At 58.1% G+C, this 25,791-nt stretch overlaps 2 protein-coding genes and 1 long non-coding RNA gene across 3 annotated transcripts in view; 1 reads left to right on the plus strand and 2 right to left on the minus strand.

The window, feature by feature from the left end:
- Positions 1-1,697: 1,697 nt before the first annotated feature.
- LOC147598042 (uncharacterized) lies at positions 1,698-3,145 on the plus strand. Its single transcript, XR_015260934.1, has 3 exons — positions 1,698-1,985; positions 2,241-2,532; positions 3,014-3,145. It is a non-coding gene; the product is annotated as an uncharacterized LOC147598042 (long non-coding RNA).
- On the minus strand, positions 2,165-11,901 carry LOC104476664 (bone morphogenetic protein 8B-like). Its single transcript, XM_086765242.1, has 7 exons — positions 11,490-11,901; positions 6,367-6,559; positions 5,787-5,935; positions 4,922-5,116; positions 4,301-4,380; positions 3,818-3,928; positions 2,165-2,441 (listed from the first exon to the last, which is right to left on the minus strand). The coding sequence occupies exons 1-7, from the start codon at positions 11,899-11,901 to the stop codon at positions 2,292-2,294; spliced, it is 1,290 nt and encodes a 429-aa protein (XP_086621368.1). The 3' UTR covers positions 2,165-2,291.
- An 806-nt stretch (positions 11,902-12,707) lies between these two features.
- The window catches only part of LOC104484119 (microtubule-actin cross-linking factor 1, isoforms 1/2/3/4/5), a 136,169-nt gene continuing 123,085 nt past the window's right edge, over positions 12,708-25,791 (minus strand). Inside the window, exons 89-100 of the mRNA XM_086764783.1 lie at positions 25,448-25,565; positions 24,773-24,936; positions 24,401-24,412; positions 23,437-23,599; positions 23,122-23,276; positions 22,802-22,876; positions 22,023-22,040; positions 19,809-19,926; positions 17,312-17,523; positions 16,634-16,744; positions 14,657-14,780; positions 12,708-14,288 (exon numbers count right to left, since the gene is read on the minus strand). Of these exons, the coding sequence (XP_086620909.1) occupies positions 14,032-14,288; positions 14,657-14,780; positions 16,634-16,744; positions 17,312-17,523; positions 19,809-19,926; positions 22,023-22,040; positions 22,802-22,876; positions 23,122-23,276; positions 23,437-23,599; positions 24,401-24,412; positions 24,773-24,936; positions 25,448-25,565 (1,527 nt within the window). The 3' untranslated portion in view covers positions 12,708-14,031. The remainder of the gene's footprint in view (positions 14,289-14,656; positions 14,781-16,633; positions 16,745-17,311; positions 17,524-19,808; positions 19,927-22,022; positions 22,041-22,801; positions 22,877-23,121; positions 23,277-23,436; positions 23,600-24,400; positions 24,413-24,772; positions 24,937-25,447; positions 25,566-25,791) is intronic.

Genomic DNA, 25,791 nt, shown 5'->3' on the forward strand with positions numbered 1-25,791 from the left:
GAGGATGGTCTTTGCTTTTAAGCAAAAATGGTGGTGGGGTTTTTCTTGGCTTTTTTAGGGTTTTTTTTGTGCATTTGCTCGCGTCTTCTCAAATCCAGTGCCTAAATCCTGGCTCCAGGGGAAGCTAACCATGCTGGGGCAAGAAGAGCAGAGCCGAATCTCACGCGTTTTCCACAGCGGGATCTCGGGGAGGTGTTTCTGGCGTGTCCCTGGCTCTGTAGTGTCCCTTCCCGTCAGCAGAGGGAAGCAGGTCCCTGGCTGGCGGCCGTCCTGCTGGGGAGCCAGCCTGGTCCAACTCCATCTCCGTCCGAGAGGGAGGGCGTTTACTGGGATGTGTAACTGGGAGAACAAGGTCTGGACAAGAAGCACCAGGAAATTAAGAAGCCCTTTGAGTAATAGAAAAAAAAACCCAGAAACCTTTCTGCTGTAGAAGAGGTTCAGTTTCCAAACTCTGGTTTGCAGAGCAGGATGGCCGGGTACATTTATAGTTCCCATGGGGGTGACTCTGGTCTGCGCCGCGGAGGTGTAACCGCATCACTGGGACGTGGTTGGTTTGGGGTTTCCTATGAAATTTCGGCACTGGGTACTTCTGGGAACGCGGGTTTGCGAGGAGGAAGGGATGCGCGTTGTTGAGTCTGCGCAGGCGGTGGCAGGAGGGATGGGGCTGCCAGGGCGGGGACGAGGTCGGGTGTGTGGGGCTGGGGTTTAGGGGGTGCTTGTGCAATTGGGGGTTTTCGGTTTCACCAGCCCAGCCGCTCACAGATCGGGGATGTTGCTTTTCCCCGATAAACACTGGGTTGCTTTTATTCACTTGCTGGTTTTCCACGCTGACAGGGGGTCGTGCATTGCCCCACAACCGGGACAGGGTGCGATACGGGCACTAGAACCCGACACCTGACCAACGGACGAACCAGCCCAGCACTGCCCTTCCTCGCTCCCTTCTTTTTGTTTAAACCTCAAGCTTTTGCAGGCAGACCTCGCAGGAATCTTCAGCAAAGCTTGAACCAGGGAAAGCCCTCGCTCGACGGGGCAGCCGACGGAAGCCCAGGGCTTTCTCTCTGCAGAAGGCACCACGTTGCACGGAGCCACGATTACACCCTGCGCTGGATTTCACGTGGAATTAGTCAGCAGATGAAACCTTTCTGAAGAGGCGAGACCTGTTCTTTGGAAGCCGGGCATCGTCAGGGAGTGGATCTTTCTTATTTTAGCACTCGCTGTCCTCACAGGTTTTGGTGGGTTCAGTGGGTTTTCTTTTTCTTTTTTTTTTTTTTTCCTTTTTTTCTTTTTTTTTTCCCTTTCCATTTGGCTAAGCCAGGTTCTTTATTTGTTCAGTGACGCAAGGTTCCCTGGGAGCCCAAGCTGAGAAACAGGCCAGGCCCTTTCCTTTTAAAATCATAGCAAATAAATAACTTAATTGAGCAAACAGCACAGGGAAGCTTCCCCGGGGCCGGGGCTGGTGTGGCCGCAGCCCCGCCGTGAGCCCACGGGAAGGATCCACGGGTGACTGCAGCCGCTCCGTCGGCCGGGGAGGCACAGCCTGACCCGAACCTCACATCGCAACGCTTTGGTGGGGCTGATTTTCAAGCGAATAGGTACAATTTTAGCTTTTTTCGGTGTGAAATCCCATCAGCCCAACAGAGCGCTGCTGTGCTGTGACATTTACTAAAGAACAAACCCAGAGAAGGGAGGTGTTTACTTTCCAAACTAGGCGTTTATTTTATAATGGAGTTGTAGCTCAATATGAATTTTTTTTTTTTTCCAACTGGCTGAATTTTGTGCACTTTAAGTAAACAGGAGCAGGTTAGTCAGCCAGCTACTGAACTGGCTGATGGTGTTTTCATTAAGGGCATCAGAAGCGCTGGTTAGAGGTGGGAGAGACACACGGCTGGAAACTGCTCAGTCCCAGAGCGCCTCGCGGGCCGCTTCCCTTCTTGTTACCCTTCAGCCCAAACCGCCTTTGCAAGCACTGCTGACTGCGGCAGCCGGTGAGCCAGCAGCGCGGGGGGAAAACACATCAGCTGTGAGCGAAACGGCCACGTAACCAGCCGCAAACCCCCTTTCCTACGTATATAGGAAATACCTACGTGTGTGTACGGATGTGTCGCATTCAGTAGAGTAAGAGAATAAAAGTTTTCTATTATTTACATCCACTTCTAGGAAGGGGTGGGAGGGATTTTAAAGAATTATTTATTATTATTATTATTAATGGACTTTGCTGTGCTCCCTTTCCCCCCGCGCAGCACAACCCCGGTGTCGCGTTGCTCCGGCGCAGATGGGCTGGGACCCGGGCATCAGTGGCAGCCGCAGGATTTCACCACCATGTTGCGGTGCTTCTTGAGGATGACGTTGTTGTTGCTGTCGTAGTAGAGGACGGAGGTGGCACTGAGCTTCGTGGGGGCGCAGCACGCCTTGGGCACGGCCTCGGGCTTCATCAGGTGGACCTGCGGGATGGACGGAGCCCGTGAGGACCGGCCAGCCGGCTCTGGGTGGAACAAAAAGCATCAACCCAGCTCTTGACTGCAGAAAGCAGAGGTGAATGGGGAGATTATTTCCAGATTTTTTGCAAAAATATTTATTTTAAACTCTGGGCAGTCCTTGCTGCGGTTTATATTGGATCAGGGCTCGTGGCACGCTGTGAGCTAGGCAGCCCCTTCATTAATTTGGGATTTCTGCGCCCTTTGCTCACTATAAAGAGTTAAAGAGCTAAAAAAAAAAAAAAACAAATCGGGGCAGCGCGGGTCTCACCCCAGCATGGGCGGGGGGCTGCTGGCTGCTGCTGCAATAGAGATTCTCCTTCGGGGCCCAGCGCCGCCCCAGATTTAACACATTGCACTAAAACCCTGAGTACGCAACACCTCTCTGAACACCGCTGTCCTTCGGCTTGCTCGTCCCTGCTCGGGACACGCGTTATCCTGCTGATCTGCTGCGCGGTGTAGGCTGGGAGGCTCGCGGGCTGCCGGGCGCACGCGGCACTCACTGGCTGTACCCGACATGTGCGATTAATTTATGGCAGGGGCAGCCCAGCTCTCCCAGTTCGGAAGTCCGGTGTTTTTGCTGTCAAACCCTGCTATTTGCAGCACCGGCCGGGGCTGGCACGGCTCCCCGCCCGCGTTTACCCCGATGCTTCCCAGAAGAGCCGGATCCGGCGCCAGGTGATTCACATCCTGCCCAAAGGGCTCCATTTCGGGAAGAGTGTTGGGTTCAGGGGTGGTGGGAGGGAAGGAGACCCCTCCACGCTACTGCCAGGATCGTGCCCAGCCCCGGATGGGGCCTCTGGCGGCTTCGTTAGTGCAAAAATTAAACCCTGGCAGGCGACACCTTCAAAGGCTCGGCCGAGGACTGGGCGCTCCCTGTAATTAACCGTGAACACCGGAGCCGGTGTGGCTCTGCCGTTGGGAAATCAAACACTCACAGGGCAGGAAATTCCAGAAATTAAAGCACTGGCTGGGACGTGGGGTGGGTTTGGGAAAAAACGGGGCACTAAGGCCTTCCTGCATGGAATATGCTGAGCCCAACGTTTGGGCGCTGATCCGCAGCGGCGCTTCGTGGGCCCTGGGACCAAACCCTTTCGCGTGGCTGGTGAGGAGGAGGGTGCAGGGGTGACGCGATGCCCTTCCCCACCAGCTGACAGGAGCAACCATCCGATGTGCCCTTCCCCACCGACGCTTTACGGAGAGCTGGAGCTGAACTGCACCCTCTGACCGAAACACCCTCAAAGCCAGGCATGCCCGCCCCGAATCCAGCTCTCCGGCGGGACTCGCTGGGCTCTGACAGGCCCCCAGCGTCCCCCCGGATCGCTGTTGGGGGTGGCACTGACCAGGGACTGCAGGATGGCGTGGTTGGTGGCATTCATGCAGGAGTCCAGGGGGAAGGCGCACTCCCCCTCACAGTAGTAGGCTGAGTACCCCTGCGGGGCGATCACCCAGTCCTAAAAAAAAAAAAATAAATTAATTAAACACTTACGCCGGTTATGCCATGGGCTTCACCCTCTCTACACCCCTTCATCTATCCCCCACCTGCAAAAACAACCCAGCCAGCTCCTCCCCGGGCAGCCGTGCCAGCAGCAGGGGTTTGTTTTGATTTTTCAGCCTGAGCCATCAGTTGTTCGGGTCAGGGATGGGGTTTGGGGTTGCGGCAGTTCATGTTTGCCTTCCCGCTCCCGGGATGGGGCTGCGGCAGCTCCCGGCTGCCCCGCGCGGCGCGCACGGCTGCGGGCTGCTTCACGGGCGGGAGAAGCCAGGCTGGGGTGGCACGATGGGGGTTTTTTTTTTGGCATTTACTTCTCCCAGTAGACAAGTACCAGCCAGCCGAGGTCCTGAAAGCTGACGTAGAGCTCGTGGCGCCGGCAAACCTGCCGCCCATCCGCAGCGTGGACGTCGTCTGCGGGAGAAGGGGACAGGCAGCATCAGCCCCGTGGTGCCAGCAGCCCGACCCCCCCGCTGCAGGGTGGGACCGGGCAGCCCCTACAGTCGGGGTTAGTCCAGGAGAGGCAAAAAGGGGCTCGGTGGCTGCACGAAGGAAGAAGGAGCTTCTGAGCAGCCTGAAATTTATTGCTCCAACATCGGGATGAGGAGAACCAGCCTGGGAAGGGCTAAATCCCAGCTCTGCTCGTGGCGGAGCTGACTTTGAGGGCTTCCCAAGGTAAATGAGTTTGGGAAAGCTGGGGCTTCCCGCTCCTGTCCTGCCAGAGCGGCTTCCCACCGCCGTGACACCCTCCCGGGGCCGTGACACCCTCCCGGGGCGATGCCCTCCCAGGACATCCTCAAAACCAAGGATGTAGCTCTGCTCCCCAGGGATGTGCTTCAGGGCCAAAATCAGGATTCCTCCCAAGACAAGGCACCCACAAAAAGTCCCTTGATGGTGGCAGCGGCAGAGCCCTGTGTTTTCCGTAGGGATCGCTCCTTGCCCCGTGGGTTCTTACCAAAAATTCCCGGCAGCTTGTTTGGATGCGGGAGGTCGTTCGTCTTCTTGGGCTGCCGCCTCCTCGAGGGCCTGGCCGCCCGCGTAACGCGCACGGGGCTGGGACTCGCCCGGAAAAACATCACCATGAAGGGCTGCTTGGAGCGGGGTCCGCGTCGCCCCAGCAGCCCCGCCGAGCCCGGGTCGACGCTGTGCCCTGCAGGGATGGGACCACGCGCCCCTTTGGTCTCAGAATGAACTCATTCGGTCAAAGCACAGAGAAAAAAATACAGAAGGAATTTTGCCGGACACCTGCTCCGCTTTCCCTGGGCTGCTCACAGAGGCGGAACGGTCTCACCCTGCACGGCCACCACCACCCAACGGCCAGTGATTCCAGGAGAAAAACCAAGGGAGACCCAAGAAACGGATTTTCCCCTTCGACACTGGGGTGGAACGCTGGGTGCCCTGGGAGGGAAGGGGATGGATGGGCATCGGCGGCTGTGATTTCCCCACCCGTGGGAGCAGGGATGCTCTGTGCGTGCCCGCGCACCTGCAAAGGCACCTTTGGAGCAGATTTGATGCCGCGGTGAGAAGAGGATGAATCCTCCAGCTCACACATCGGGGTCCCTCCAGGTAAGGAGTTCATTAAGGGCTAATGGGGTTATTACAGCCCACACCAGGAACCCCATTAGCGTTAACGCCTCCAGGAGGCTTCACCATCAGGGCTTGCCTGCAAACCCAGCGCTGCCTTCCCATCGCAGCTGGAAATTAAAAACTGCAGCAGCATGAACCGCCCCCACCGCCCACCATGGCACCAAGATGGGAAAGAGGACTCCAGTTCCTGGGGATTTGGCCCCAAAAGCTGCAGGTAGGTTAAGCAAGCTTACCGTCATCTGTCTCCACGCAGAGCCGCAGCCCGAGGTTGTATTTCCGATCCACTGACCAGTGGTTGCTGGCGGCCGTGACGTCGAACACCAGCCAGCCCTCGGTCCCAGCACGCAGGTCCTGGACATCCAGCAGGAACAGGTCAGACTCTCTGTGGAAACGGGGAAAAAACCCAAGCAGGTGAGTAACAGCACCCACAGGGCACCAGCACCGCCGTCATCCATGGAACGCCGCGGTGCCTGTGTCCGTACGGGTCCCGGCGCAGCAGGGTCAGGGCTCCTGGTGCCTGTGGCTGTGCTGGACGTGACGGTGGCACCCCGGCAGCTGCCCTGGGAAAAGCATCCGCCCGGCCCTGGCCGAAAGGCCGGGGTATGGCACTGACCGGTGGGAAAGCGTGGGAACAGCCGGCCGCGGCAGTGCTGCTTCCCTCGGCGGTGGGAAGGGAAGGTGCCAGGGCTGGTGCTCACCGGGGGCCCCATCCAATCTTCATCCCCACCTTCATCTCCATCCGCATCCTCATCCCCATCCTTATCTCCATCCCCGTCCCCGTCCCCATCCACACCTCCGGCCCCATCCCGTCACCTGTTGGCGTGCTCGGCGGCAATCTCGTAGACGCTGACATGGAGCGTGTTGTTGGCATGGCGGCTGACACCCCGCGCCTTGTAGATGCGAAACTCGGCGGCCGTCACCGCCTCACCCGTGGGCACCTGGGTCAGGTCGAAGCGGAACTCCTTCCAGTACGGCTTCGGGGAGAAGATGTCCCGGTCCTGCTCCACTGCGGAGCAGAGGGGTCAGGGGGGCTGTGCCAGGCTGCAGGGGCCCTTGCCGCACTCCTGGCCACCCCGATTTGGGAACAAACCCCGCTGGCTCCGGGACCCGCTGACCTCTCGGCTGCCGCTGCAAATTCCTGTCTCTCCTCTCCCGAGAGTTTCAATCTTGATGCAAACCCCTTCTGTGTTGCACAACCTCACGACTTTATTTTGCTGTAAACCCACCAAAGGGTGAGAAACCCACCCGAAAAACGCCAGCTGGGGGCGGCGGGGCTGAGACGCGCAGATTTGCAGCCTACGGAGACCGACTACGGAAAGCTCCAGCGCAGGCTGGGAAAGGAAAAATCTGGTGATTTTTCTTTTTATTTTTTGTTAAGTCCATACAGAAAAACCCGCCGTCTTTCTGTTTGGTGAGGCAGCCCTACAGTTTCTCTAATATGTAATTATTTTCTTCAAATTGCTCTTTAAAAATATTCCCGGCTGCCGTGACTGAACGTAATTAAAGTGATTAAAGCTCCTCCTGCTCCGGGCACAAAGCAGGGTAACAAATCTGATCCAGCGCTTACTGTGAAAAATAAAACAAATAATTAAATAAATAGAAGTGCACTTTTAAATTGCAATTTTTAACTGATTCCAGAGGAAAAACTCTGCAAATTTCGTACAGCGTAAAGCTGCTGTCCCCGTTTGTACAGGGGACCAGCGCGGAGCATCGCTCCAAACCGAACGCCGAGATCGTAATTATATATATATATTTTTTTTTTTTCTCTTTTTTTTTAAAACCCCACATTCTCTCCAGCTACCGGGCTCACCACAAGTTAGGTTACAAAAAAAGCCTGGGGCTGGGCAGGGGCGGATGCGGAGAAGGCTTCCTGCTCCGGCGGGACGCTGCCCGGCCAGCGGCGGGAGGGAGGGTGCTGGGGGGGCCCGATCCGGCCCACGCCCCCCCCCCCGCAGTGGGGGACGCCGGCCCCTGACCCGGGGGCTTCCCAGCCCTCCTCTGCATTTCCGTTGGTTTAACCCTCAAATCAGCTGCTGAAACCTCGCGGCTCTTGCAAAATCCTTAGATCTCCCCAAAACACCGGAGGAATCATCACCTGTTTTCTTTTTCTTTTTTTCTCTTTTCTTTTTCTTTTTTTTTCTTTTTTTTCTTTCTTTCTTTTTTTTTTTTTCTTTTTTTTTTTTTCTTTTTTTTTTTTTTTTTTTCTTTTCTTTTCTTTTTGTTTTTCACTGATAACCCCCAGCGGGAGGTGTGTTGTCAGTCTGGGGGACACCCGGGTACAGAGCGGCGTCCCTCAGGTGTTCCATGGCTCAGCCCCCTGCTCCGGCGCGGCCCAACCGGCCCGAGCACCGGTCAGGAATCACCGGCTCGGGAATCACCGGCTTGGGAATCGCCGCCATTGCCACGGGCCGAGCGTCCCCGGCACAGCGATGCTGCGGCACCGCTCGGGTGGGCCCGGGGAGGGGCAGGGGGGCTCTGCGGCAGAGCCAAGGACACAGGACGAGCCCCTGGGACGTCCAGCCCCAGAAAAGGGTGGAAACTTTTCCTGACGACGCGGTTTGTACCAAAGCTCTGCATCCGCACGTGGTGGGCAAGAACCGCAAAAGGTGATGGCAATGAGCTGTGCGCCTTGATGAACCGAATGAGCTGGGACGAGAGACTGGGAGGAATCCCTGTTTCTCCCCCATTTTGTAGCAGAAGAGGGAACCCCGGGAAGGGCAGGGCCGAGGGCGCAGCGTCCTCTCCCGTGCCGACGCGGGGCTGGGGCGGCAGACGGCAGCCCGGGTTGGCGATGGGCAGGCCGGAGGAGGTTTCACATCTCCGCGTGTTTCCAGCAAAATTACAAAAGGCTGCAGGATGACGACCCTGTGGTGAGGGAGCGCACGTCGCACCCCGAAAGCACCCAGCGCCCCTCGCCCAGGAGAAGAGTGGGTGCTGGAATGCTGTTGGCACCGGGGGGGCGCGGGCGATGGGCCCAGGCCGGGAGCCCGTCGCGCCTGGGAACCTGCGATTGATTCGAGGCGGGTTGACTCAGCCGCGCCGCCAACCCTCAATTATCTGTGGGTGGATTATCCGGATTGCGGATGAGGCACGCTAAAAAAACCCAACCCGCGCTCATCGCTCTCCTTGCCCCCTCCTTTGGCATTCGCCGGCTCGCCCCCGACAGCTGCTGCATCGTTCCCCAAAGCCGAACGCCACGGCGACGCCATGTGCTCCCACCATGCCCCAAAAATAAATGTAAAAAATATTATATATGTCTAGAAACGGCTGTGGGGCCACGGAACCCCTGGCAGGGGATGCCCAGCTCCGGGCTGAGCCCCGCATCTCCCAGCCCCAGTGCTCCCCATCCCTGCCCTGCGACGGGGCCGCCCACCATTCGTCCCGCTCCCCGGGTTATTTTTAGCTGCACTTCCTCATTGTAAACTTTCTCTGTTTCTATAAACTGCCCATCAGTGGTAATTACTGGGCCTGCCTGCTCCCGATGGTCCCCGCGATCATTTCGGACACTAAATTAAAAGGAAATGCCAGGATATTCAACCACATCAAGTGTGCCGAATCCTAAAATAGGTTTAAAGAAGATGGAAGGAAGATGCTATCCTTCACTTGCAAGCAGGAAAGACTAAGCTCTGGAGGTTTTCCGAAGCGGAGAGACATTCAAGAATTATCGGGATCGTCGCAAAACGCAGCCGAGCCGCTGCCAGGCCCCCACTTCTCACTTGCTCCATCCTCCTGCGATGGACACCGGCAGCCGCGGGACTCGGGTGCCCTGCAGTGCCCATGGGCAGGGGCTCAGGCACGCTGCAGGCATCCTTGCCTTCCCGCTACAAACCTCCCTGCTCCGTGGTTACACCCTGCGCCTAACCATGACCTGTGGCTGAGAAGAAATCTCAAAGCCCATCCCTACCCCAGGCTGAAAAACACAGCCCAGTGGCCTCCTTCAGCCAGCGCCTGGGAATAGCTGGGGTCAGGCTCGTGCGCATGCTTTAGCGTCACGCCGACACGCAGCCGTGGGCGACACCATCCTCACCAAACCAAAGGTGCCCGGTGGCCCGAGGGCCCTTGCTGTCCCTCGCCCCAGCGGGCAGACAGGGTGCCCTGCTTGCCCAAACCCGGACGCATTTGTGCACCAGGGAGCTTTGCCATTTCCCCTTCCCAGGAAAGAGGTGTGCCGCTGGGAGCCGCGCTCCGGCCCGGCTCACACGGGGCTCGGCGGGCGAGCTGGGAGCGAAAAGGCCCCAGTGCCCCACGGGGCACCGCCTTCCCCCATTTGCGTGTCCCATCAGGGTAATTGCGCAGCAAATTACGCATGCAAATGACAGCTAGCCTTCTCCCACAGAACTTTCTTTAATTAACATGAAGGGGCTGACGGAGCTGCAGAAATCAAAGCCATTCAAATTGAAGCCTGGAACCGTGTTCCCCAACTCTCCCGGGAGCACGGGGACAGGGGAGCGGCGCCAGCACCCCCCCGCCGGCACCCACGCCTCCCCTGACCATCCCACCCTGGCCGTCACCAAACCCAGCCGCTGTAAAGCATTTCTGGTGCTTGCATGTCGTCTTGGGTGCTGGGGACGGGGCTGGGATTTGGTGTCCCAGTGTCGCCTTCTCCCATCTCCGCTTCCCTGAGCGCCCACAGTCCCGAGGACTCTGGATGGGTGCTGAGTGCCTGCACCCTTGGGAACCCCCGGACCACTGCCTGGAGCAGCAGGGTCTGTCCCACGGGGACTCTCTGGCGTCTTTACATCCACACGTGGGAGAGGGGATGTAACATGGATGGAGAGGACTTGGGCGATGCCTCCACGGCCCTCCCTCACCCATCCCAGCTCCAGGGGTGCCGGTCCCATGGATTTCTCCTGATACGGGGAGCACTGGCTGTAGGGGACCCCATGTGGGGTGCAGGGGGGTGAAAGGTGCTCCAGCTGCTCCGCGGCGGTGCCATGGTGAGGCACCTTCCCATCGCACGCCCTTTGGTAAGAACGGGGCAGCAGCCAAATCCAGCCTTGCCCTGCGGAGTCACCCCCGAGCCCGGGACACCAGCCACGTCTGCGGGACGCTGCTCTGTGCCTACCGACACCCCCTGCCCCCATCCCGTCCCCCAGCCTTCGCACAGATGCCCCCCAAAAGCCTTGTGCCTGGCCCGGCCAGGGACACCCCTTAAAGCAACGGGCAGAGGCAGGGGAAAGCTGCGCATCCGAACGCCTGCTCCGGGTTCAGGGCACCCCAGTGCCTGCCCTCACGGAGGGACCCCTGACACCCCGAGTGCTCGCGGCCCCGCTGGGAAAAGCTCTGCTTTCACTGCTGCTCACGCAACCGCCTGGACACGGACGGGGCCGGCGCTGCTCTCCCGCCGTTATCAAGCCCAGCTCGGTGCCCAGGAGGCTTTTCTGAACCGGGACGCACCGGGACAGAGCCCCGGGACCGAGGGATGCTCGGAGCTGCGGTACCACAGCCGCGGTCCCCTCCCCGCAGCCTCGGGCTGGCCCGGGGCCGGGGTTTGCTCCCGCCGTGCGCTGCTCCCCGGTGCCCCCCGGTGCCCCCGGCCCTGCCCGTGCGCCCGTGTCTGCTCCGGTCCCCTCAGTCCTCCCGGTCCCGCCCCAGCCGCCTGCATCCTGCCCGTGCAGCCCCGTCCCCCCCCCGCAGCCTCGGGCCCCTCCGGTACCTCGGAAGCTCCGGTCCCCCCAGTCCCCTCCGCACACCCCCGTTCCCCACAAGCTCCAGACTTCCCGCACATCCCGGTCCCCCCGGTCCCGTTCCAGCCGCCTGCATCCTGCCCGTGCAGCCCGGTCTCCCCACAGGGTCCAGTCCCCCCGGTACCGCGAAGGCTCCGGTATCCCCGGTGCGCTCCGGTCCCATCCGCACAGCCCCGTCCCCCCGCAAACTCCAGATCCCCTCGCCGCCGGTGCCCCCCGGTGCCCCCGGTGCCCCCGGTCCCCGCTCACCCACGTTGACGAGGCTGACAACGATGTCGGCGCGGCTGACGACGCTGCCGGGCGGGGGGCTTTGGGTGCTGAGCCCGGTAAGCACCGGTCGCGACACGGCCGCCGCATCTTCCTCCCCGTCCTCCTCCTCCTCGCCGGCCACGGCGTGGTAGAGGTCGAGCATGAAGAGCGGCGCGGCGGCGGCGGGGGCGCGGGGCGGGGGCCGGGGCCGGGGCCGGCCGGGCAGCCCCAGCACGGCCAGGATCTCCCGCTGCACCGCCCGCCGCTCGGCCCCGCTCAGGAGCCCGGCGGCGGGGAGGGGGCGGCGGAGGAGGCTGCCGCTGCCCAGCTGGCAAAGCATCGCCCCCGCCCAGAGCAGGGCCACGGCCCCCAGCGCCCCCCGGGCCGCCGCCGGCCCGCGCCCCGGCCCCATCGCTGCGCCGGTGCCCCCGGGCCCCCCCACTCCGACCCCCCCCCCCCCCCCCGCCCGCCTGGTGCGGTGAGGCACGGCCCCGGGCACGGGCACGGCCCCGGCCCGCCCCGGCGGGGCGAGGGGAAGGGACGGGCCCGCCGGCGGCACCGCCCCGGCCACGGCTCCGGGATGGCCCGGCCCGCCCCGTCCGGTGGCCCCGGGGAACGGGGAGCATTGCTGGGCACGCGAACCCGTGGGCAGCCATCCCTAGGAATGCTCGCCCAGACCCATGGGCACCCAAACTCCTGGCCAGTCGCTCTCATTGACACCCAAACCCATGGGCTCCCACCCCTACGGATGGTCACCCCATGGGCACCCAAACTCATGGCACCAAAATCCATAGGCAGCCACCCTCATTGACACTCAAACTGATGGGTACCCACTCCTATGGCTGGTCACCCCCATGGGCACCCAGATCCATGGGCATCCACCCCGAAGGATGCTCACCCTCACGGGCACCCAAACCCACGGGCAGTCGCCCACATTGACATCCAAACCAATGCGCACCCCCCCTCTACGGATGGTCACTCCCGTGGGCACTCAAACGGGCACCCAACCTGTGCACCCACTCCAGCAGGTATCCTCACCGGCAGCACCCACCTCACCGGCAGGCACCCCCACCCCCCAGCACCCTGGCCGGCAGCCACTCACCCACCTGCGCCTTTTAATTTGGGGGCTGGTGGTTCCCCGCTCCGTCCTGCGAGGACCCTGCCCGGGACGAACAGCTCCAGCGCTCACACTTAAAAAGCTAACGCTGCGGAATAAAGTAGGAGGCAAGATTTTTTTTTATTACCGCAAGCAATTTTAATACAAAAATGTGTCTGGTTTTCAAACAATTCATTGGTAGAGCTTCAGTTTTGCCTCAATTTAAACCAATTGAGAGAATCACACAGCAACACGGTCAGAGCCGGCGAGGAACAATATTTAATAAATACGGGGGCTCCGGAGAGCCCTCTCCCCGGCCCGTCGCCTGGTCACTCGGTCAGTCTGATTTTATTACAAAGAAAAGGTAGCGTACAAAAGCGAGACAGGACTTGTAGCGAGTGTGCTGGTGAGACTCGTTTCAAGGACAAGCAACTGTGCGTGTAAGTCCAGATTTCTTCTAGGAGCAGAGGTCACATCAGTCTCAGCCTGGCTGGAAGTGGAACGACCAGTTAAACAATAAATAGGAAAAGAGATGCAGATAAATAGCGATTCTGTAAGGAACACCTCGGGTCGGTCTCATGGGCCACCAGCCCGGAGGAATCCCCCCTTCGGAGGACCCCCCGCTGCTAAGGGACGTCTGTGGGTGACCCAGACCTGCAATCGCACCAGCGGCCTCTCCCCCGGGCAGCTCCGGCGTGAACCCCCTCCCCAAACCCCCACCCTGTGTTTGTTCTCTAAAAACGAAGTTGTCGGGACAGTATTTTCAGACAGCAGTCGTCATGACCTTCGCTGCAGTGTGTGCAAATTTTATTAAGTCAAACTCCGCTTTCTGCAGGTAAAACCACATAGCTTTAAAAAATGGAAACATAAGCCCCAAGTCCCCTCACCTCACGTTTCTCTGGTTGAGGTATCTGTGATTTACAAAAAGAGAGTTCCTTGAACACTGTAGGATTCAGGTCTTTCTTTTTAAATATAATTTACCTTGCTGAGACAGCAAGTTCAGTTTATAAAGATGCATTTAGGAAACAATCCTAAAAGATAAAGCAGGTTCGCACCCTGCACCGCGCAGAAATCCTATTTATATTTTAGTTTTTCTTTACACTTTCACATCTTGACCTTTTTTTGCTTCCTTTTTTTTTTTAAATTTTTCTTTTTCTTTTTTTTTTTTTCTTTCTCTCCCACATTGCAGTTTTCCAGGCCCCTCTCTGAACAAGGGTCGCCGAGAGGCAATTTTTATCTACATAAATATTCACATGAAAATAGTAACTTACAAAAAAGGAAAAAAAAAAAACCCAAATAAGGCAGCTTCATAACACAACTTTCTTTTACACTTTTAACAATATAGTTTCTCCCATTTAGAATAAATATACATCCAATGTACGTAGCAGGGTTAAAAATTGGACACAGGTTGGGTTTTCTTTCTTTCAGGAGGGCGGGGGTACAGTATTATCTTTTGGGGCCTGGAGTTTTTGGGGTGGCAGTGGTTGTTTTCTTGGACATGGTTGGGATTTTGGAGGGCTTGGCCATCCCCCGGCGCGAGCCGCCCTGCCCGCCGGCCACGCTGCTCTCCGAAGTGTCCGAGCACGCCGACTGCGTTTCCAGCAGGTCAAAATCGGAGGCGTCGCTTCCCCGGCGGCTGCTGGCCCGGCTCCCCGTGCGGCTCCCGGCGCGGCTGGTGGGACGACTGGCTGTTTTTTTAGGATCTGCAAGGGGAGCCGAGAGCGCTGTGAGCAGGCGGAGGAGGAGGAGGTTTCCTCCCCATCCCCGGACCAATGGGCACCCAGATCCCCAGCACTGCTGCAGCTGCCTCCAACCACCCGCCCAGCACCCCCGAAACAAGGGTTTCCTCATCAGGACTCATTAACTCCCGAGCTGTTAACGAAGCGGGAGCAAGCCCTCGCACTGTGAATCGGCTGCGGCATCCCCTCTGCCAGGCAGGGACACGGCGGTGGGCATCAGCCTCGCCCCCTCACTGCGGGCTCCCGAAATATTTAATATTTTCCCTGCCAATTTAAGCAAGCAAGGAGGAACAGCAACAGCAGGAGTTTTTCGGTCTTTGCACCCAACTTACCTGCCCGACTGGTTTTGGCACCTGTGGAGACGGGTGAGGAGCTGTTACTGGTGTCCCCAGCCAGGGAGGTCCGGCTGGAGTGGAAGGTGGGTCGCTTCAGCTTGCTGCCCGCGGCGGGGGTCACCTTGGGAGGAAGCACACACAGCGCCTTTGAGGCGTCACCTGGGCCGTAACGGGCCAAGATCGCACCTGAGATCAGCGCCTTGGCAAGAGGGTTTGGGCATTTGAGAAGCACCCATCTTAACGGTCAGGGAGAACACAAGCCCTCGTTTCAGCAGCGTTTACTAGAACGGAAAAAAAGCCTGCATCCCGAAAACTTGGAGGGCAACGGCAGTTTGCGCGCCGCAGGCTGACGCACAGCTGTTCCAAATCGTTGGGGAAAAAAACAACAAAAAAAGCAAAGCTGCTACCCATCCAGGGGAGGACAGCGGCACCTGGGCTCGAAAGCAAACCAGGTTCTTTAGCGCCTAAGCAGCTCGGGACGGCTGCAGAAGGTGAATCGCAACGCCGTGCCGCGGGGACGCGTCCCGTTGCAGGGAGGCGTGGGCGCAGCGTGGCCCTGCGAGCTGGAGGGACGTCACCCCGTGCCGGCGTGCACCCAGCACCCAGGCAGGCAAATCCGAGCAGCCAGGCACCAGCGACGAACGGAACTCAAACCCAGTTGAACGGGCTCCGGTCGCACCCTGAAACGGGGCTCTCCCTGACCTTTAAGACGTTCCGAACGCGGACGGGGGGGAAGCAGCACAGCAGGCAGCTCTGCCCCCGCCGCCGCGGAAGGAAGCGAAGGGGAAGGTGCCGGGCAGGGCGGGGGCACCTGGATCCGGTCGGAATGGGCAGCTCCAGTTTCCACACACCAACCAAAGCTCTGGGTTTGGCACGGCGCTGCGGGAGAGCGACTGCCCGCCGCGTCCCCTGTCCCCGCGTCCCTGCAGGGACGGTCCCAGCCCAGCCGCCTCCCCGGGCACAGGCACACCCATCCAGGAGGGCGCTGCCCAGCGAGCTTTAAACAGCTGGAGAGGCTTCCCTCCATCCCCTCGATTTTGTGATTTTTTTTTTGGGGAACTTAATCTTGAAGTGTCATGAAACTGGAGCTGTAGGAGGGGAGAGGGTGGGGGAGAGGGGCAGCCCGGCGGCGGGCTCCCCTTCAGGCACCGGGGGAATTAAAACCCATCAACGCGTGGCTGTGAAGGTACCGTTCCGTCATCGCAGATCTCAATTCTCACCCGTGATCCTGTTTTACAATCAAGTTAAGAGCAGCAAGCAGGCAATTTAGGGCAACTGGGGAAGTGCTCCTGACCTCCTGATCATTTAAAAATAATTCCTTTCCCGCGTGAAAGCACCGCCGAGCAAGGCGCAGCTGCCCTGCCAGCGCGCACCAGCGCCCGGTGAGTCACCGAGACCTCCCAGGTGAACCATCACCGGCTCACGAGGCCAGGAAAATCCACGGGGAGGCTGAAACTTCAGGGAGACCAAACCTCAGCCCGAACTCGTCCTCCCGGGAGCATCAGGCCGGTGCCAGCGCCGGACGCAGCACACGTGCCTCGACATGGTGCCAAACACAAGCGCTCCACGGAAACGAAGGCGACGTGGTTACTGCGCATGCGCTGTAGCTGATTTTCAAGTCTCAACTCGGCTGCTGGATTTGAATTTTCCAAAGCCAAACGTGGCCTCTTCTCAATGCTTAAAAGCTACTCAAGCTTGGCAAATTTCCTTTTTTTAAAGCACAAGAGGACAAAGGTCGCTCTCCCGGTTTGAAAGCAGGCACACGTGAGCTGCCAGGCGCTGTGCTTTATTCGGAGGTCGCCGTTTCGTTTAATCCGAGTTGGAAACCCATGAAAAACGCTAACAGTCCGAGCGTGAGCGGTGCTACCAAGCGCTGCTCTACCACAGGGAAGCGTTAAAACAGGCAAGGGAGCAGGGCTTCTCCGTGACTCCGGCCTGTCAGTGCGTCCTCGCGGCTGCGAGACCATACTCTACCTCGGCGCTCGAGAGCTGGAAGTCGGAATAATCGAATCCCCTCAGGGGGGTGCCCGCTTTACTGTTTATCAACCAGGGTTTGTCATAACATCGAGAGAAGTGATGTGGAGTCTGCGAAACGGAAAATCCAAGGAGGGGGAGGGAGAGGTGGAAGTGAGTGAAAAAAAAAAAAAAAGAAAAATATCTGGGATGGGGGAAAACGGCACTAAAATGAAACAAGTACCAAACAGGAAATACATAAATTAAAATAAAGCACAAAACCCAAGCAGATGATGAAATAAAACACACATGGGCGAATGATGCGGTGGGAAAGGAGAGACGAAGGGCAATGGCTTCTCCCTGCGTGCCGGCCGAGCGCCACAGCCATGGGACAGCCCTGCCTTGGCACCGGAGCCTTTGGCCGCACGCTGAGAGGCGGGGACACTCTGGCCATGAGCACCCAGCTTGGGCTGAGAACCTGTCCTGCACCGTCCCACCCCACCCCTCCCACGTGGACAGCAGGACCCTTCCTGCAGACACCACGGACATCTGGAAACAACAGTAACCATCAAGCCCCTGATCCCCAGCCTTCCTCCTCCTCCTCCATGCACCTCCTGCACCTCATCTCGCCAGGACGGGTTCGGAGGCCACCGGTTTCTACAGGAGAAGAACGAGGAAGGTTTCATGCACGAACCCCACCTTGGCTCCGCTGGCCGGAGTTGCGGGAGAGGATGGCATGGAGGCGCAGCTGTGGTTGCTCTGGCTGGCACTGGAACTGGATCGCGTCGGGGAGGCTGCCCGGGAGGATGGCTTCGATCTTCGGCCTCGCGACCGGAACGGTGTCATGCCCTGGGAGGCCCCCTCCGGCAAGATGAATTTCTCTCGGAGTTCGAGGTTGGTCCGGCCTCGTGCTGGAAGGGGATAAAGGAGAGGAGACCTGAGGTTCACGTGAACCCGACATCGACATCGGGGCTCGGGAGGCTCCGGGCGCTGGAGCACGTGTCCTTGCGATGTCTCCCACCTCCCAGAGCAAGCGGACGGCAGAGAGACCACCCCAGCTCTCCGCTCTGCACCAACCACCTCCGTGGACCAGCTCTTTGAGAAACCGGCCGACTAAGAGCTGCCTGAGGCTCCTCAATTCAAATGGGATGCTCTGTTACTCTCCTGTGTCTTGGGGAAAGCATCTGATGGCCTTTAACCACATCGTTTTACAACAGCAGCCAATGTCATCTTTCATGTGACTTAAAAATAGGAAGAGCAGCTTTGAAGGGTTGTGATCCTGCTCTCTCTCAGCTCTGGGCCGCTCTTTACCAATTTTGGGGGACAACCAAGAAAGTAACCACCACCCATTGAAAGCCAGTTTTTAGATTTTCATCCAAATGCTGGAGGCTCTCCCTTCGACAAGCAAGGGGCAACCAAGCCGGGAGGAAGGCTGAGGACGTCAGCTCCTGGGCCAGCTGACGTGTGCCAAGGTGTTTCACGCTCACCGTGTTCAAACTGAGAGCAAGTGCCTGAACCAAGCCTTACGAGACACGGGAGCAATTTCAGAGTCGGTGCATGCAAGCCAAGCAAGCAACTGCAGAAGGGAAGCACCACGCGGAGACAACCAAGGGATGGAAACAAGCTCGGTGTCAACACTGTAAACCAGCTGCTGCGGAGCACGAACGGGGGAGGCTGGAGGAGCAGGAAAACCCCAACGGCTCCCCGAAGCCAGCGGCACACGCTGTAAACCACGCTGCTTTCAGCAACGGCTGTCGGACAGCAGGAGCAAGGAACGGTTAGGCAGCAGCTTGGACACAACATATCTGAAGCAATTAACATCCCAGAGACCCCAGCGAGGCAGGGACAGACGGAGCGCAGACCTACGCTCTCCAAAACACACAGCCCTGAGGCACCTCTTCCCTGGGCAGCCCCTTGCTAACCCCTCTGTGCCCTGGTCGCGGCTCCCGGTCCATCGCAGCAAAGCAGCAGAGCATCCAGCCCAAGCGCTCTGACCACGGGAGAGCCTCGAGACCAGCGGTTTTGGGAAGGAGACGACCTTGCTCCTCCGTGTCCACAGTACGCGACGTTAACCACAGTTGGGTTAACTCAACTGTCCCTTCCAAGGGTGCCCCACCAAACCAACTCCAGCACTAAAACCCAAGATCTGGGTTCTTCTTCCCCTCTAACACGCTGCTGTGTTTTCCTTCAGCTCAGTTCCTCCAGGTTTTCCTGCATTAATGCTGAACTGAAACATCTTTTTTGTTTCAGTGCCAGGCTGGTCAATCCCTGGGACGCCCTTGTGCAAGGTGTACAGCAGGACGCGGTGCTCAAAATCCTCCAAAGAAATCCAACCCAGCCCTGGACAGCCTCATAGACAGCAATGCCTAAACACAGCCTTCTACAGCTCAAATCTGGCACGTGGCAGCCCAGGAAAAAGAAAAAAAAAAAAAAAAAAAAAAACAAGGGCCACATTTCCACTCTCAGAGGCAGAGCTGGGGAAAGAAAGGTAATTTTAAGGCACCAGAGGAAGGCCCAGCACCGACAGCAGCTCTCGCTGCAAACAGGTATTTACGGTGCACGGTCCTGCACAGCCCAGGGTTTCCAAATTAGTTCCTTACGCCGCCGCTCTAAGGAGAACAAACGACCTGAGAAAATTGGTATTAGAAATGCATCAGGGAGAAATCAAGCAGTTCAAAGTCACAGGAGAAACGTCTCCTTGTTCACCAGGACCAGCCTGCACCGCCAGCGCCCCGTGGCCACGGCCAGCGCGGCAGCAACCACGGGTTCACGCGTCCCGGCCCAGAGCGCTTTCTCCCCAGGGTGTCAGACCAGGACTTCACCTCTCTTGGCTTTGAGCCTTTCAGTTCTTTCAGGTCACCTTTACGAAGCTCGCTCCATCACCCAGAGTCACATGTGCGCACCGATCGCTTCAAAGGGAAGCGGAGACCCCAGCACAGCAGCTCCGCTCCGCTCATTGGGGTCTTAAAAACATGAAACACAACCCTTCCCTCTTCTCCTCCCATGACACCCGGCCAAGCGCCGCGCGGCTTGCTGCGGTATCACCAGAGCTCGTGATTTTAAGTTGCTTCGGATCGGCTTTCTCCAGCTCCTGCCTGTTATTTGGATAACTCAGATCCCCCTGGTACCACCCGGCCAGTCACAGTCAGAGCGGACAAGTTCCCAAACTCCCCAGTTGTGCAGGGAATGGCCTTACCTCTGCAAGGATCATTCTTCACTAAAAATTCATCCAGGGCCATCCATCCTCCACCGACGCGAACCATCACCGTGCTCCGCAGGATACGGACCAGCCGCAGCTGCTGGGAATCGCCAAACTGCGGAGCCAAGGAACAGTTCAGACAAAGGGACGCAACAAGGGACGCGTGGCTCCTTCCCGCAGCGGGCTGCACCGGGGCAAAGCTGTTGGAAACGCTCTGCGGTCCCAAACGCTTTTACTGATCTACTGAACGCTTTTCAGGTTTCTCCAGACAGGTTCCTCTGGAGTGCAGGCCAGTACCAAGCTACAGGAGCTTTTCCGCTGCCTGGTTTAAGATGACACAACTACCCAAATCCTTTAGTTTTACTGCTGGAAAGAGAGATTTGTTTTAGAGCAGCAAATGAGACTTTGGAATTTGGTCTTTGGATGGGTTTTCTCAGCCAGAATTGTAGTTTTTCCTTTTATTATGAAGGAAACAGAGGCTGGCAACGCAATGCCCCTCCTGGTGCAGCCCACCTGGAAAAGAGCCGGCCGATTCCGACCACCGAGTGCCGGCGAACCAGCGAGGCAAGCAGTGCCGCGTCACCACTGAGCGAGAAACCTCTTGTCATCGAGTCTGAAGCCCAGGAATTTCACCGAGCCTCAGACTTGAGCCCACCAGCCAGAAAGCCCCTGCCGCAGAGATCGCCCAGTGAGGATGTTTCGGTGAGTGCTGAGTGCCGGGAATCCAGGCAGGAATCCCGCAGCAATGCTGATTAGTGATTGCAATGTTCATTAGTGATTTGCAACACCTGCAATTTCCAACAAGCGCACCCTGAATCAGAAGCGTGTGTCTGTTTTTCAGAGCTCCCTAAATCTCCGCAGGCACCGGGAACTCGGCAGAGCCGGTGCAGGACACCGGGAGCCTGGCTCGGACGTAGCAGCTCTGCGTTCAGGCCTACAGAGCAGCCGCTGCGATGGGAAGGCAGGGGAACCAGCCTTTGAGAGCAAGACCGTCTTCAGAACAATTAAAAACAGAAAAAAAAGCAGCAACCTTTTCCCTGGGTGTATAAGAATGCAAAATCCGAGAGATTAAGTGAAAAGAGAGAGCGCAAAGCCACACTGAGAGGGGTCACGACAGGCAGAGGGGCAGGAGGTGACAGCATCGCCAACCTCCTTCCCGTGGGGACGTGGGACCCTGGGCTGCGCGCTGCTGGGTCTCCCTGTCTGGGGGTCCCACCGAAAGGGGATCGCCCCAGCGCTGCGGTGAAAGTGCTGCCGCAGCCGCGCTCGGCACGGCCACGGAGCCTGCAGGCGGGGAGGGAGCAGGGCGGGGAGCTGCCTTCCCTCTCTCCGGGCTCTCCGTAAGGCGTCCGTCCAGAGCTAGCTCTGCGTTGAAAATTTTTCTACAGTCGCTGCCTAAATTAAAGCCAGAGCTCTCCTGGATCCGTTCACATCTGACATCCAAGTTTGTTTCTTTTTGGGCATGTTTCTGTAGGGCACCATCATTTCACGGGAGAAAAACCCATGCTTTTCACTTTGAACGGGGGCAGCGGGCACATCCTAATGAGACACGATGCTCGTCCCATTAAAAAAAAAAAAATAAAGTGCTCTGGCCCCCAAAGCAGCCGGCACTCCGGCATGCTGCACTGCTCAGCGTGGGACACGGCAGCACCGGGGACACAGGTCTGTGAGCCCTGCCCCAGTTAGGAGTTACTCAGCGGCGCAGCGGGGATGAGGGTTTAGTTACCGTTACCTACGGGATTAAAGGGGTGGACTGGGCATTCTCATTCCACGGTGACTGCGATCCAAACCCCCAGAGCCTGGTACAGCCCTCCTGCAGGCAGCTGTACCCCCGTGATTTCATCCAGGCTGGCCGTTCCCCGAAGGAGGACAGTCCCAGGCACGCACCCATCGGCATCGCAGCGCTGCTGTGGTTTGCCACTGGTTACCATCAGCTGCCCCAGTGTATCCGACAAAGGAGCCACAGAGTGGAAAAAACCTCTCCATTTTTGTCAAATTCTGCTTTTTCCATTGAATTTTTCTCTTTTTTTCTGCCCAATACAGTCTCCACTTTTTCAGGTGGCCCTCCCAGCGCAGGCACCCCTCTGTACCAGGCTCTGCTCACAGACCACATCCTCCCACAAAGGACAGCGCAGCATCACGGACACACAAAGCTACGTTTGCTAAAAATAACAACAGGGGTGAGAGACAGCATCGCAAGGCAAACTGTACCTGATTGCCGAGGAAGAACTACGGAGGGAGAGGAGTTGCGGAGGGAGATGGGATGGGGAGGGGGGAAGGAAAGGCGAGAGGAAGAGGGGAAAGAAAAACAAGAAAAACATTTATGGGATTAACAGTGCAATAATCATGAGAACTGTTAACTGCAGGCCGTCAGAAATCTGTGGGGTTTACGCTCGCTGGGTGTAAGGCAGAGCTCAGGGAGCCCGGGGCCGGTGCAGCCGGGCAGGCGAGGGCTGCGGCTCGGCTCCTCCCGGCCAGAGCATCGGCCCCAAAACCAGCGGACAGGAAAGCGGGCAGCTCTGCCGCCAGCTCGTTCCACCAGTTCACCTCGGCGAGCACCTTGAAACGTAAACAGCCAGCCCGTTACAAAGAGATTCTTTAAGGAAATTATTCTCCCTTCTTCGGGAGCGAGCTAAGAAAAACACAGGCATAAGGTACACTCATCCATGAAGAAAACTTCAAGGGCGGCTGCTGGCGGAGTGAATGCAGCGTTTCACGGGCTGGTGGGCCGGCCGCCCCAGAACAGGGCCACTTTTATGCTTTCCCAATTCAGGGAACGCCCTGGGGCCGAGGACGGGCGCTGGGCAAACACGGCTCAGCCACCTCCGCCGGGAGCGGCGTGCTGGAGGACGAGGTCTCCGTCTCGCTCCGGGGAGCCCTGGGGGGTCCCCCTGTGCCAGGCTGGGCACCCCGTGGGTGACCCCTCCCCGGGCGGGAAGGGGGAGCAGGGTTTGTGCCGCCGGGGCAGCGTGCGGCCCCCTCTGCCTTACCCGGTATTTGTTCTCGCCGATCTGCTCCACTTGAAATCTCTTGGCACACTTGCACTGGGCCACTTGCCTGGTGACCTGCCATCACCAAAAGAGAGGTAAGGGGCCAGGATTTGGGAGTCTGCCCCAGACAAGGCCCTGCCTGGACAGAGCCCTAAGCAGCCTTTGCTTCAAAACCACGGTGGTACTGGCAGTACCAGCCAATTCTTTGGGCTCAGCACCACCACAACCCCTTTTTTCCCCTTCTTTTTGTCCTCCTCACTGCCAACCCACAGCCGGAGCCACCCCACACCTCCGAGCACCCATCTCCTTCGGTGATTTACCTCATCTTCAATCTTGTCGGCGTCAGTGGTGGGGCGGTAGGCATCTTTGTTGGGATGGAGAGCCGCCACAAACTCATAGTAATCGATGTAGCCATCACCATCACGGTCAAAGATGTCGGCCACCGCTGTCATCTCCAGCTTTGTGGTGGGGAATTCTGCAAGGAGAAAGAAATGAGCAACCGATGCAGGGACCTCAACTCATCCGAGCCAGGGGTGTCAGAGCACAGTCTGCATCTCAGTCCTCGAGCAGGGACAACCTCTCACCACACCGAGGTGGCCACTTTCCAAGCTCATTTGAGGCAGGCAGGGACTTACTAGAGGCCAGGATGCCATCGATAAACTCCTGCCGGGTGATCTTCCCATCCTGGTCTTTGTCAATGCGCCGGAAGAAGTCCATGACGCGGGATTTCTTGTGGTTCATCCAGCGCATATACTTCTTCCGCCAGACATCGAAGTCAAAGTTTGCAAACTCCTTCAACTGGAAGGAAACCCGTGAGAGTCAGGGGGGAAACCCCCGAAGGAGCAGCCCCCCGAGCTCTACAGCACCCTAAAACACCAGCCTTCCAGTGAGCCCGTGCCCGAGCTCCCGGAGCCAACGCTCACCACCCGCCCTCCCCGGAAGGTTACTCTGCGTTTATCCAGGAGACCCCACCCCTGTTAACGAGGGGGCCGCTCAAATCGACTTTCCAGAACAGAAGGACACACAGCGTAGCCGACAGCCACCACGGGGACCGCGCCACGGACCCATTGACAGGGGACGCGGCATCCCCACGGCGGCGTACGTACACACACGCAGAGATGCCGGGTACGCACACACGGACACACACACCCCTCCTCTCTGCTCGGGCACCTGGGGATGCTTCCTCACCGGGATTTTGCCTAACGACTCGCCAGGCTGTGCCCCGGAGGAACACGGCTGCTGGCACCACTCCGGGCACGGCTCCCCGCTCCCTTCCCCTCTGAGCGGCCAGGAAGGGATTTCTTGCCCACCTTGCAGGCGAGGCAGCAGCTGGGGCACACCGCAGCTCTGCAAACCCTGGCACCGGCCTCTGACGAGCCACTCGCCCTCCAAATTAAACTATCACCCTTCCTGTCCCCCCAGAAAGGGCTCCCACGACCCCACCAGCAGCTCACAGTACGGCAACGGAACAGTTTTTAGCGATTTTTTTGTTTTGTTTTCTCTAAACATTCTTGGAGGTAAAAACAACAAAGAAAAAACATTAATACGCATAAACTGAACTGACCTACAGCAAAAGCAACAAAAAACAAAAACACTCACTTCTGGGCATAGCTGCTTTGTTAGGCGTAAATAAAAACAAAAATGACATTAGATGTTTGGAAAGATAGAGACAGCAATTGTTAAACTAGTTACTAGGAGTAAAGCAGGCCTGGCTGTCGTTACCTCTACAGACACCGGCTGCGGGGGGCACAAAGCGGTTCATTAACGTGCAGTTAATTACAGGAGGTAGATTTCAGCCTTAATATTTTAGGAGTTATTTTTTCCTTTTGGCGCGTTCAGAAAGGCAGCAGTTACTGTCGGCAAGAGCTGGGCAGCCCAAGAGGCAGCACCGATTTAAACTGCTCCTCGCACCTCTCGGCACAACCCCCGGGCACCGCTCCCCTGCTCTGCCCAGAGCGGCCGGGCCGTTACCTCCTCCAGTCTGTCCAGGGCATCGTTGAGCTTCCGCTGCCGCTCCAGCGCCAGCAGCCAGACCTGCTGCCAGCGGGCCGAGAGCTGGTTTATCCGCGGGTTCTTTGTTTCCGACTGGGAGATAATGGGCATGCTGGGAGGAGCAGCCTGACTCAAGGATTTTCCTGGAAAAAGGGAGAATTGTCTGTGGTGGTGCTGATGGGTTCAGCAAGTCTGAGCGGCTCAGGAAAGAGCAGCAATGAAACGCATTTTATTTCTCAAACGAAAAACCTCCCACGGCCTTGCTGGTGCTCTCCACAGGGATGCAGCGTCCCCAGGCAGGAGGACAGGGCGATGGACGGCTCTGCACCCAAACCCTCCCGGCGCTCCCTTTGCACTTGAGAACTCACATCAGACTCCGGTTTCATTAAAAAAGACCCCAAAACCTCACTGCAAAGCAACCGCAGAGAGAAGGAGGAGAGCAGCAAGCGCGTGAGCTTTCCCGGGTGCAGCACACCCTGGCACGGGCCTTTGGGCAAACGCCACCTGGATCTTCCCCTCCCGACAAGTTTCCACCGCCTTCCTGGCGGCTGTCAATGCAGGATGCCTTGTTAATTGATAATCAAAGTTAATGAGTTTCATTTCCTCCCATCACAGCACGTTTCACCCAAAGCCGCGTATCAAGCGGAGACGTACTGTTGCTGCGCGACTTCTCGATGAAAGGCCCGTGGGGGGGCTCAGTAGCTTTCCTCTTGTACGTCTTCGTGACCCGGTCCACATCTGGCTGTTTCCGCGTCATCTCCTCCATAAAGGACTGTCAAAATACAGAAGAGACAAGAAAACCTTTGCGGTTTTGAGCTGTTTCCAGTCTCCTGTTGCTCCAGGTCCTCGCTGGGACAGGCCAAGCCCATCGAGGAGATGTGAGCGTTAAGCACCGGCGACGGGGGCTTGTGGTCAAGCTATGGCACAGCGCTGGCTTGGACCTGCAGATGCTGGAGTTTGTCCCCTGGGCTGGCTTTGCTCCCAAGGTGACAGCTCTG

The sequence above is a fragment of the Chlamydotis macqueenii genome, chromosome 22 (genome assembly GCF_036417535.1).
Source record: "Chlamydotis macqueenii isolate bChlMac1 chromosome 22, bChlMac1.mat, whole genome shotgun sequence".
NCBI lineage: Eukaryota > Metazoa > Chordata > Aves > Otidiformes > Otididae > Chlamydotis > Chlamydotis macqueenii.